Source organism: Rana temporaria, chromosome 3 (assembly GCF_905171775.1).
Source record: "Rana temporaria chromosome 3, aRanTem1.1, whole genome shotgun sequence".
In the NCBI taxonomy this organism is placed as follows: domain Eukaryota; kingdom Metazoa; phylum Chordata; class Amphibia; order Anura; family Ranidae; genus Rana; species Rana temporaria.
In genome coordinates, this window is record NC_053491.1 from 405868298 (window position 1) to 405881315 (window position 13018).

At 46.5% G+C, this 13018-nt stretch overlaps 1 protein-coding gene across 2 annotated transcripts in view; it reads left to right on the forward strand.

Moving 5' to 3' along the window:
* Positions 1-8983, forward strand: part of KCNIP3 (potassium voltage-gated channel interacting protein 3) — a 193042-nt gene extending 184059 nt beyond the window's left edge. For both annotated transcript variants that reach the window (XM_040345923.1, XM_040345924.1), the window contains one exon: positions 8154-8983. In XM_040345923.1, coding sequence (XP_040201857.1) covers positions 8154-8201 — 48 coding nt within the window. In that variant the 3' untranslated portion in view covers positions 8202-8983. The remainder of the gene's footprint in view (positions 1-8153) is intronic.
* The last annotated feature ends 4035 nt before the right edge of the window (positions 8984-13018 follow it).

Here is a 13018-nt window from a genome sequence, read left to right on the forward strand (position 1 = left end):
CTCAGATAACACGGATCTAATATACATAAGCAGTACTTAAATTAAATAAAATAAAATAGATAACCAGTACCTACTTGAATCACAAGATCACGCCGTGCAGCTAAGATAGGCATACATACACAGATGACCAGTACCTACTTGCATAGTGATGACATATTGTGTAGCTCAGGTAGACAGACAAACCAAAGGATGTGTCCATAAACAAACAGTGTCCTCCATAGGTCACATGACCGCAACCAGTCACATGACACACCAAAGGCAGGAAGTGCCTATTGGCTGAGAACAGGGCTAGACCAGCCACCCAACATGGGCGGTACCCGAGCGTCATGACAGGACAACGTGGGCGGTGACGAGCAGACACAAGGCTCATAGGAGCTGGCTAGATAACTAAAAGGACGCCCAAATAAGCAGCAGTCTAGTGCTAGTTAGAACGGGCTAGCAAAGCCAAGCATATGCAGCAATGATAAAAAACCATGCCATAAAATATCCTTAACCAACCAAATGGTACAGAAAAAAGGCTCACAAAACCTAAACAAGGCAAATGTCTATAATGCAGAATATCAAAAATGAGGGGGAGGGCAAAAGACAAAATTACAATTGTCCCCGAACTGACCACTATGACAAGTGGTCAGTTCGGGGACAATTGTAATTTTGTCTTTTGCCCTCCCCCTCATTTTTGATATTCTGCATTATAGACATTTGCCTTGTTTAGGTTTTGTGAGCCTTTTTTCTGTACCATTTGGTTGGTTAAGGATATTTTATGGCATGGTTTTTTATCATTGCTGCATATGCTTGGCTTTGCTAGCCCGTTCTAACTAGCACTAGACTGCTGCTTATTTGGGCGTCCTTTTAGTTATCTAGCCAGCTCCTATGAGCCTTGTGTCTGCTCGTCACCGCCCACGTTGTCCTGTCATGACGCTCGGGTACCGCCCATGTAGGGTGGCTGGTCTAGCCCTGTTCTCAGCCAATAGGCACTTCCTGCCTTTGGTGTGTCATGTGACTGGTTGCGGTCATGTGACCTATGGAGGACACTGTTTGTTTATGGACACATCCTTTGGTTTGTCTGTCTACCTGAGCTACACAATATGTCATCACTATGCAAGTAGGTACTGGTCATCTGTGTATGTATGCCTATCTTAGCTGCACGGCGTGATCTTGTGATTCAAGTAGGTACTGGTTATCTATTTTATTTTATTTCATTTAAGTACTGCTTATGTATATTAGATCCGTGTTATCTGAGCCACACAATATGTCATCGCTATGCAAGTAGGTACTGGTCATCTGTGTATGTATGCCTATCTTAGCTGCACAGCGTGATCTTGTGATTCTAGTAGGTACTGGTTATTTATTTTATTTCATTTAAGTATTGCTTATGTACATTAGATCCGTGTTGCCTGTTTACAGCCATATGATGGGTTATGGTGGCTAATCTGTTTGCCTGCACATCCCGGTAGCATAAGTTTTTCTGCTTATCTGTTGTTCTTTATTTTGTCTGTTGTTGTCTTTTAAATGCATGTCCATGGGTGTTTCCTTACCTTGAGGGGCGGGGTTTTGTCCAATTGGCCAAATTAGGTCCTGGTGGTATATATTGAATCCTGACACCATAGCCCCTTATCCGCTGAAGAAGTCCTGTACCTTGGGACGATACGCGTGCGGGGGGCTTCCTATTTTGATGTCAGGACAGCCACCTACTTGGTATTTTATCGATATATGCTCATATTCTACGCACTAGGATATAGTGCCTCTTTTGTGAGTACTTTTATTTTAAATAAACTTATTGCATTTTGGTTACTATACGGAGAGCACTATGTGTCTACTTTATACTTTTTCATGCCATTCAACTACATGAGAGTATACCAGATGACCATCCGCCACTGAAAGTCGGTTTGGAGAAAACGATCGTCCGAGGAGGCACCGTTATCATCTTATAATACCCCCTTATTAGAGGGACAGCGCATTTGACCTGCTGCTCACCCACAGGTCCATCTGCTAAGGTGAGCGGCTTGTACTTTTATCTAAGGATACTTGACTGTTTTATAAGGAGTCTTCATCCGATCACCTATTGAGGTTCCAGAAGTCACCCTTATCCTTTCTTCATTTTGATTAATTATTTTTTTTGGACTTTCATCATTTTGTTAGTAGCGCTGCACTGCTTTTTTTACATTCTTAGTCATGAAGGTCTCGAGTTGTCGGTGTCTCCAGAAGTCAAATGGGTAGCTGCCAAACCTTTCTCGCATTGCATCTAATGATTGTAGGGCGCCCCCCTCCGCAAATTTTGCCAAACTACATATTCCGTCGCCAACCCATGTGCCAAGGGAAGCCCTCTGCTCTCCGGGTGCAAACCACGGGAACCCGCTTATCGGCGCCAAGGGAGACGTTCTGGGCGCCAGGTTCAGTCTGGTATTCAGCCTATCCCACAAACTCAATGAGTGAGTAGTCAAGGGGGACACCCACTCCGACAGCCTTCTTTCCTCAGCTGGCACCCACGGCGCGTACGACAGATCTCGCCCGGCCATTGTTTTCTCAAGGGGGACCCAAAGCTTAAGGGACGTGTGGAATTTCCAATCCAGAATCCGTTGCAAAGCGATTGCTTGGTAATATTGCGGAATGTTCGGAATGCCCAGGCCCCCTCTGGTCTTTGCCCGCAGGAGTATAGACATTGCCAGTCTGGGTTTTTTACCCCCCCACACAAATTTAGTAAAAAGGCCGCGGAGATCCGTGAAAAAACGTTTAGGAATGCGGATAGGCACCATTTGGAGAAAGAATAAGACCCAAGGCAATACTACCATTTTTAGGATGTTCGTCCGCCCTATCCACGTAAAGAGAGCCCTGTCCCACGTCTGGAGGTCCCGAGATATGGAGCTGAGAAGGGGAACATAGTTAGATTGGTATAGTGAATCGTGATGGTTGGTAAGTTGTATCCCGAGGTATTTTATAGACGAGGTGGCCCATTTAAAAGGGAAGGAGTCCCTCAATGTAGACATCAAGGTCTGCGGGACAGTGATCAGCAATATTTCGGACTTCGTGAGGTTTACTTTAAAATTTGAGACCTCCCCATATGCGGTCAGTTCCCCCATCAGGTTTGGCAACGAGAAAAAGGGGTCGACGACATGAAACAATATGTCGTCTGCATAAGCAGATAATTTATGTTCTAGGGAGCCCGCCCGCACCCCCCTGATATCCGGATTATCCCTGACCCTCTGCAGCAGTGGTTCCAGGACCAAAGCAAACAGGAGGGGCGATAGCGGGCACCCCTGTCTCGTGCCATTCCGAATAGGGAACACCTCAGAGAGGCCGCCATTGACTTTAATTCGGGCCGTCGGTGCTACGTATAGGGTGGAGATCCACTGTAGCATGTGCGGGCCCAGTCCCGTCCTCGCCAGCACCGCGCGGAGAAAGTCCCAGTCCACGCGATCGAATGCCTTTTCCGCATCTGTGGACAGTATCAGATAGGGAGGCATCCGACCGCGTGTCCGCGCCCAGTGTATGAGCTGTAGGGCCCTATTGGAATTATCCCTGGCCTCCCTACCTACCACAAAGCCAGTCTGATCTGCATGTATCAGGTCGGGGATAAGGTGCTTCAGTCGGTTGGCCAATATTTTGGAAAAAAAATTTAGGTCAGTGTTCAGGAGGGATATTGGCCTGTAACTCTGTGGCTGGGAGGGGTCCTTGCCCTCCTTAGGGAGAACCGTAATATGTGCCAACGAGGTCTCCCGTGGGAGGCTGCCGGCCGTTGCCAGGGAGTTAAGAAGGGCACAGAAAGGAACCTTCAAAGTGTCAAAAAACTTCAAGTAATAGTCCCTAGTGAACCCGTCTGGTCCCGGGCTTTTGCCTGAGGGTAGAGATTTAATAGTAGTTAGCAGTTCGTCCGGGGTGATTTGGCGCTCCAGATCCGTCGCCTGATCTGAGGGAAGGGAAGGGAGCCCGATCGACGATAGGTAGTCCTCTATTTTAGCCCGTTTGAGCGTCACTGCGGCAGGAGAGGAGGCGGATTCCAGGTTATACAGAGACTCATAATAGTCTCGGAACAGCGAGGCGATCTTTGAGGTATGCTGTTCTTGTTTACCCCCGGGGGACAGTAATTTGTGCACATGCGCTAGGAGCCTCTTCTTCCGAAGAGCACGCGCCAACAACCGGCCGCATTTGTTACCTTGTTCGTAATAGGTGTGGGCCATAAATCTCAGTTTACGGTTGATTTTACGGTCTAATAATTTCGAGAAAAGCACTCTAAGGTCGTTAAGTCTCTTAAGGTTTTCTGGACCCGACGTCTTCTTATGGCTGAGTTCAGCCTGCCTAAGCGCGTGCAACACCCGCTGGAAGTCCGCCTGCCTCTCCCTGTTCAGCTTGGCCCCCAGAGCGATTAAGGTGCCACGGACCACTGCTTTGTGGCCCTCCCACAGAATGCCCTCGCCCACCTCGTCGTCAGTGTTTTCCCGGAAGTAGTGCGTCAAAGTCTCCTGTACCCCTGCCACCACCCCCAGATCGTCCAGCAAATTTTCGTTGAGCCTCCATGTCCTGACCCTAGAGAGCGCCTGGGACAGGGAAAGCGTAAGAGTCACTGGGGCATGGTCAGATATCGTGATATGATCGATGGTCGCCCCCAGAAGGAGGTCAAGAGCATCCTGATCCACTAGTAGCATGTCGATTCTCGTATATACTTTGTGAACACTAGAAAAATAACTATAGTCCCTTTCCGTCGCATGGAGGACCCTCCAGCCATCCACCAAAGTGTGGTCCTGGAGTGTCCTCCGAAAGTGTCGCAGAAAGGCGTCTGAGTGGGTGGTCCTGCTCGTTGAAGTATCTAGCTTCGGGTCCGGGCTGATGTTAAAGTCCCCCCCCAGGATCAATCTGCCTTCCCGAAAGTCAGCTAGCTGGGCCAGGGTCTGGTCAATAAACGTAAGTTGTTGCGTGTTGGGGGCGTACAGAGTTGCAAAGGTGAACTTCTGACCCATGACTGTGCCCTTTAGAAAAACAAAGCGTCCCTGAGGGTCCGCCTTGTGGTCCAAGGGTTGGAACTGACAATGTTTATGAATGGCGATGGCGACCCCCCTAGACTTAGATTTTGGTGAGTTGCTAAGATACCATTGCGAGAACAAATGAGTGGGAAGCTTTGGTAGCGAGGAGTCTGTGAAGTGGGTCTCCTGTAAAAAGAGCACCTGGGCTCCCAACCTCTTCACCTCTAACCAGAGCCTGTTTCGCTTATTAGGGGAGCACAAACCACATATGTTGTAAGATACTACTTTGATCGATGCCATGAGGGTACAAAGTGGTTCGTCCATAAGCTAATCTGGTTCCGCAGGGGCTGACTCCATTTCCCAGCCGGGAAGAGGAAGAAGGAAAGGAGAGGAGAGGAAAAAAAGAAAAGGAGGGGAAAATAAAAAAAATTAAAAAAAACATTAATGACATAAAACATACAAAAAAAAATTAACATTCTCAGGTCCATTAATGCCATAAAGGCACAGAACGGTGGGACCCAACACTGCTTGCCCGGCCCAGGTGGCCCCCCAGCTAATGCGGGGCCACAAAGGTGAGGCAAGGTGCCCGTAACAGGGCATAAACCCATAGCGGGTAGTCCTAGGTGGGAATCGTGATCGGACACAGAGAGCCAGGAGGTCTCCGCTCCCCACACACTGAAAGAAAAATATACAGAACAACAAAAATTAGAACCTACCTCCAGCATAATACCACCCTGAGGGGGCCCGGGTAAGCTATGGGCACCCATCCTAACATGGCAGGCCCAAACTAAGCAGAGTACAACCCCAGAAACCCCGTGGGCCCGAAAGCATCCCATACCCCACTCCCCCTCCCATACCCTCCCCTTCCACACCTAGAATTGAATCCCTGGTGGCTACACATGTCCAAGGCACTGTAACATGGTCAAGGCCGTAAGGTAACAGACCCACTTAGGCTAAAGTAAGCAAAACTAACTAAGAGTAGGACTATGACCATAAAAGTTAAGAACAGTCGAAAAAGTAACAAAAAGGCAACTGTGCACCGAGGGACACCAGAAATAACAGAGAGGCCCCCAGTTGGGCCCCTCCGTCGGCCAGTCCAGGGAGGGTGGTGTTTGGAGAGTCAGGGTCCATCCGTGAGCGGAAAAAGGAGTAGAGTCAGCGGTCTCCCGAGGTCTCCATCTGTAAAGGTAGGGCAGTGTTCAGGTCGACCAGCCGCTGCAGACGAGGAACGTTTACGACCACGAGAGCTCCGAACCATCTGCCAGGGTTGAGGGACCGGCACAGCTGGAATAGCAGAAGTCATCCTCCAGTCTGCAAAATCTACCGGTTCTAGCCGGAGCTGCGTCAGGAAACGTGGGAGGTCGTCCTTATTGCGCAGGATGGCGGATTTGCCATCTCTGTCAGCCTGCAGGCTGAACGGGAACCCCCATCTATACTTTATGTTTGCAGCACGTAATGATTCCAAGAGGGGTGAAAGGGCCCTGCGCTGCATCAGGGTGCGGCGCGACAAGTCCTGATAAAAGAAAAGCCTGGCACCATCAAAGTCAAAATAAGGGCGTTTTCTCATCAACTGCATGATCTTATCTTTAACCGTGTATCTGTGGAGCTTGCATATAATGTCCCTCGGGTTCTCTGCGTCTTGTGATTGCGGCCTGAGGGCCCTGTGTGCTCTATCAATCTCCACTTTGTCATTCGGTGAGAGGCCCAGCAGCTCTTTAAAAATGCCTTGCAAGGTGGGGACAATGTCACTAGCTCCTGTGGCCTCAGGCAGGCCCCTTATGCGAATGTTAGACCTGCGATTTTCATAATCGTCTAGCTGTGTGAGTAAGGCCTCAATTTGGTAGTCCTGGGCTGCACACTTCTCCCCCAGTTTAGCAATAGTAGGTAGGGCCTCATCCACAATTTGCTCCAGCGACTCCAGCCTGTTGCCAAGCTGGGTAGTATCTGCTTTTAGCTGGTCTATGTCCTGCTTAAAGGCTTTTTCCACCCTGGTGACAAAGCGGTCTAAATCTTCCCTGGTGGGGAGGGACAGCAAGTGTTGTCTCAGGTCCCGGTCACCCAGCACATCCGCTGCGTCGGGTGTTAGGCCCAGTGAAGCCACAGAGCCAGGGGAGTCAGGGGGGGTCGCTGCCCTTACCAGGTTCGGTGTCTGGATGGGAGACCCTCTGTGCTGCGACTGCGGTGAGTGCCTTGCTGCGTCCTTTCCCTGGGCCTCCGTTCCCCTGCCTCGCCCGGACGCCATCTTGGAAGGTCCGCCGCGTGTCTGCAGGCCGCAGCCAAAATATGCGCCGATGGACCCGGTACCGTGCTGTGCGGGATGCTTGGTTCTGGAGGATACTCTCCGGGACTGGGACATGCCGTTTGGGCCCGGCTGGAGGCAACGAATCCGCTGGAAATAGCTTCTGTAGCTGCGGTGTGTGAGGAGCTCTGGAAACCTGCTTCCTCACGCGTCCATGTCCAAGCCACGCCCCAGGTGTTTATGTTTAAATCAGGATATCTAAACTGGGGTTCATTGAGAAATCCCTAGGGGTTCTAGCTTAAGTTATCCTGCTATGCAAGATACTGCTACTAAGTGCCACTTGGAGGTTTGGCATTTACCCAATGATGTGCTTTAGGCTCCAGTGCCTATGCCACCATTCTGAGCCTGCAGTGCAGGAAAAGAAAAGGCCCACGTAAGTACTAGTACATAGGTTACATTATCATTATTCAAAAATATTTTTTAAAAAGGCATGAGAGTTATAGAAAAGAGAGTTAAAGGCATTTGGAGCTATATAAATAATAACAATGTGTATTAGGTTGAGATCCTAAAAAGAAATGTAAGCCTTCAAGCAGTTGCAGATTATGATAAGGGTGGTCCAGGAAATTGTCAATGGCCAATGGTTCCTAGGTGGCCTATAGCTTCTTGACAGTCTAGGAAACTTTAACTGTAGCCATTCATCCTACTTCATCTTATGCTCCACTCCAGACAATATTTTCTTTTATCTATTAGTATATCTAAAACTCACTGATCACACTAATGTACCATAAGTTGTGGAAATGGAAATAAGTTAAAATTATTTCAGGGATTGATTTATCGAGATCACAAAATTTTTCAAGGTTTCCTTAATGGTAGAAAGGTTCATTTAGATACTGTACATTTTTAAAATTTTGAACATAAATAAGTGAATCTGGCAATCAAGTGTACTTTTCTTTCCGCAGGATGAAAACATCATGAAGTCCATGCAACTGTTTGAAAATGTGATCTAGACGGGGATGTGAGACTCCACCCATGCCAGCACTAGAAAGGACCCATCCAATGGCGTATGCCCACACTTGGATCACAGACACCCCACTCCTTGTGTCACGAACAGTCAATGGATGGAGCAATCTCTCCCAGGGAACAGACGATCCCTCTTACTGCCTGCCTGTTTGCACTGATCCCTTCCTTCTCCTCACAGTAACAAACTCACCTTTTTAGGGACTGTTTTATATTATTAGAGGATAAAAAGCACATTTATCTCTGCAAGAGCTGGGATTCTTAAATCAGGGATTTTTACAGAAAGCCGCTCTTGCCTAAACTCAATGAGGAGACACAACACACACCCCATATTAACTGAAAACATACAATCTTTTGTTAGACAATCACGAATTTTGCGCAACAATCTACGTTCTGGGCTTCCTGAAGACCTGCCAAATTCCCCATCCTGACCCTACATGCAGAAGATGCAGACGGAAACGTGGTGAGCTCTTCCCCAGCCGGAGAATGGGGGTCATCTTTGCTCAACTACTCTGGCACTGGAAGGGTTAAGGTCATCATTTCTGTTTTGTTGGAGCATTTTTTTTTTTATTAAGAATTTCCAACAAATGTAATGAGCCAATCCTGATTGTTTTATTTTATGCATGTCCTGAACAACACCCCAACCGAGCAATATGTCACTTTGCTGTTCTGTCAGACCTGTTTGTTGCTGTTGAAGTTTTTTTTGCTATTATTTTTGCCCCGTATGGTAAAAATAAAATGTATGGTTCACATCAGTAGAGTGAATGGAAGATTGAAGTTGTGCCTGAGGTGACGGCATTATTAACAACTATGCAAACAAGGTTACATTGTACTTGAAGTGTACATGTCATGTGAAAACTCTCTTTATTTTATGCCCCTCTGAAATTAATTTAAATATGTCAAAAGTCATCCCCCTGTCCAACTAGAGTGCTTCAGTGAAGATACCCTCATTGGACACAGGAAAGATGATGGGCTTGGATCTGGGGTTATAGCCCTAGTAATGCAGTAAATCAAGTTTTAGAAAGGCACACAAAGAGGATTTTATGACTACCAAAAATAAAGCAGGCTTGCAGTGTTGATTTAAAGAAAAACGTACTTTCATAAGTTTAAATGGTTACCTGGCTAAAACATATTGAAACTCAAGGACAAAAAATTAACTATATTGCCGCTTACCAGTCCTTCTGTCCTTTTTCACCTGGTGATTCCACCAGTAACACAGTTTTCTTTCTAGGGTGACAATACTCACTCAATACTCACTATACTATTTTTGTGGGTGGATGGCATTGTCACCCTAGGACAGAAATAGTGTTACACAGGGCCCAGGGACGCCGACCCCCAGCCTGCGGGACCACCCCCGAGCTCGCACCATCTGTGTGGCCGTGTACTATGCGGGGTGCCAGGCCAATAGGTTTCTACCAAGTCCATCACCCTCTCACAGGCACGTGACCATATCCAATTGTCAAATTTTATATCGTCCTCCTGGTGCAGAGCACTGAGCCCCGAGCCTTCCCTCCCTGAGATGCCAGCGAATCGACATCAGTTTCCGGTTGTTCGACCATTCAGAACCCAGAAATAAGACTGGATGAAGACAGAAGCTATGACGTCGGACCGTCCAGGGGAGCTTCGCCATAGGGTGAGTGCGGACCTAGAGAGGGCTGCCTGTGCCCCCCCCTCCCCAAATTCCTCCAGCACCAGCCGCCACTGGTGTTAGGACTACAAAGCACCTCCTTATCACCATAACATAAGAGGGAAGTGTTCTGCAGTTCATAACAAAATGTTTTCAACAGACTAAAAATTAACACATTAGAAAAGTTAACTTAAAGTGTTACTAAATCCAGTACCCTCCTTCATTACCTTAAACTATTCCCAATGTGTTGCTAATGAGTTTATGGAAAAACCAAGAGTTGTATCGCAAGTGAGGTGGGATGTCATCCCAAAAAAATGGAACTGTCAAGCACCAATGTGCTTAAAGTGTTACTAAACCCAGGACCCTGCATTCACTGTATCTAGTCTCCCACAGTACACAGAACATGAAAATGAAATTATTTTCATAAATATAAATTGCTATATACTTTTTCTTATCAGCAGTATATAGCAGTCTTGTGACTTCTATCAGTGTCTGGTTAAAGCTTGTAGAAGGAGGTTTCATTCTACTCTGATTGTCCCACGAAGCTGCATGACCCCTGACCCTCTGTCTGGACAGTGCTGACTGGCCCTGTGCCAATCACATGCACCCTCCCAAGAAAAACATTTTTTTCTAGCATTACACACCAAACTGAACATGTGGCAGCGGAAGAAGGGGAGGATCAGAGAATACAGCCTCCCACTCCCTAGTCACAGGATTTGATTGACAGCCAATAGCTCCCGCTGCTATTAATCTGCCCTGTGAGGTGGGAGAGAGCAGAGAGAGCTGCTGCTATCGGGCACAGGGCTGGATCGAGATCGGGCTCAGGTAAGTATAAGGGAGGGGTGGCGGAATCCTGTGCACAGAGGGGTTTTCACCTTAATGCAGAGAAATGCATAATGGCTTTTTCACACAGGACTACCATTCAGGTCAACCTGCCATTTTTTTAGGCGGACCTGAACGGGCGCTCCGTTCTCCTCTATGGAGCCACGGATGTCAGCGGTGACATGCCCGCTGACATCCAACCCGCTCCGATCCGCCAAAGTGTGACAGAGGAAAACCCTATTTTCCATCCGTCTGGCGGATCTGGTGACAACGGACTCTACGGTCGGTCGTCATCTGATTCCCCATAGGGGAGAGCGGCGCTCTGACGGGTCGGTCCTTGTACAGTGTGCAGAGACAGACCTGTCATCTGCAGACTCAGCGGGGATCGACGGAGCGATCCCCGCTGAGCAAAGCGGAGCCTGAAAACGGACCGCCCCGTGTGAAAGAGCCCTAAGGGTAAAAACTTTAAGCCTTTAGAACCACTTTAATTAATCAACTCTCTCAAGTCAGGTAAATCAATGTGTCCAAACAAACAAGACTGACAGTGCAAATTAGAATTACTTTTGATAATCCTACTTTTCTCTGAAGACTGCTTTGATGTGAAAATAAAAAAAACTCATAGTCTGCCAATTTAAAAGGAGTTATATGTGCAATCCATATACTGAAAATAGAGAGGCAATTTTTTGCTTCCATACGTTATTGTCTTTATTTACTAGGGAGCCACAAGGAAGGAATATTTCTGGTTTCAAAATTAGACATGATTTCTTGTAAATCCTCTTTTAGTACTGTGGTCTTCATTTCACAATCAACCATCAGATAAAAAATAAGAGTATGTTGTCTTTTTACTAGAAATAATAACCAACACTGAGTTATAATAACTGGAGAAATTTAAAAACTGACTCTCTACACCAATCAATATCCTTACTGCTTTCAATAGAAAATGGCACCACTTTTTCTCCAGTTTTTATAATTCAACTCCAGTGCCCCTTGAGGGTACTTACTGTATATACCATTTAAAATAATGCTCTTTGTGAGCAAGACCTATAAAAATGGGATTCTTATAGAATATATGAATACAATATAGAAAAAGCAACAGAGAATATGGTGATATGGAAGAAAATAGATATATTGTTATTACTATGACCCAAAAGGTAAAAGATTTACTGCATGGATGAATGGAATAGACAATCCAAAAATGATGGATAAATAATGCACACGATGAGTTGGTATTTCTTAAAGTGGTTGTAAACCTCAGACATTATTATATGAACAAAGCGCAACCCTATATTGTGTGTGCTTGTCTCAAATAAGAGCTCTAATGTACACGATCGCAATTTCCGATGAAAAAAGTCAGACGAAATTTTTTTAATCGGATATTCCGACCGCGTGTATGCCCCATTGGACTTTTTCCGTCGGAAATTCCAACGGACTTAAAAAGAGAACATGTTCTCTTTTTTTCTGTTCGTCTGTATGGAACTCCGATGGAGAAAAAAACATGCATGCTCGGAAGCACTGAACTTAATTTTTCTAGGCTCGTCATAGTGTTGTACGTCACCGCGTTTTGGACGGTCAGAATTTGGTGTGCCCGTGTGTATGCAAGATAGCTTGAGCGGAATTCTGTCGGAAAAACCCGTCGAAGTTTATTCCAGCGGAAAAAACGATCGTGTGTACGGGGCATAAGTGTCATTTTTGTCTGCTGCTTTGTTCCTCTGCTATTAGCATGAGTCACTTTTGACAAGTTTTCCTGACACCAAAAGAAAAAAGGGGAGAGATCTCCAGCTGACAGACAGCCTCAGCTTTGTTCATGTGTGCCCCATCCCTCCAATCAGCTCTCAGAGCTGTCCTCACTGAGCCTCACAGAGTGTAATTTCAGCTTTCTGCCCACTTTTTTATGACAGCTCAGACCAGCTTTATTCATTCTGGGCCTTGAACGGATCTAGAGTAGAGAAGATCACTTTATCTCTGTGTACCACCTGAGGCCAGTCACTTCACTAGGTATATGTAGGAGTTTACAACCACTTTAAAGCTCAATCAAACTTTACGTTTAAATCAGTAAAATATATTTCAGGTGCATCAAAAGAAAAGGTGTGTAAAGTCTTACAGTCCAATTTCTTTCTAAAGTGGCCACAGCCTGAGTGGAAAATTCTCTTACCTGGCAGTGTTTTGCAGAAAAGTATCCTTGCTCTTCTATGTGGAAGCAGTGGTCTCCCTGCAGAGCTCAATCATGCCCCCCCCCCTTAATTGAGTCAGAAATATGGCTCTGCAGTCAGAAAAACTCATGCACTCAGCTGACTGGATAGCTCTGGCTCTCACTCAACAGGGGACATGTATGTTTCTTTGTATGGACCTTGAATGTAT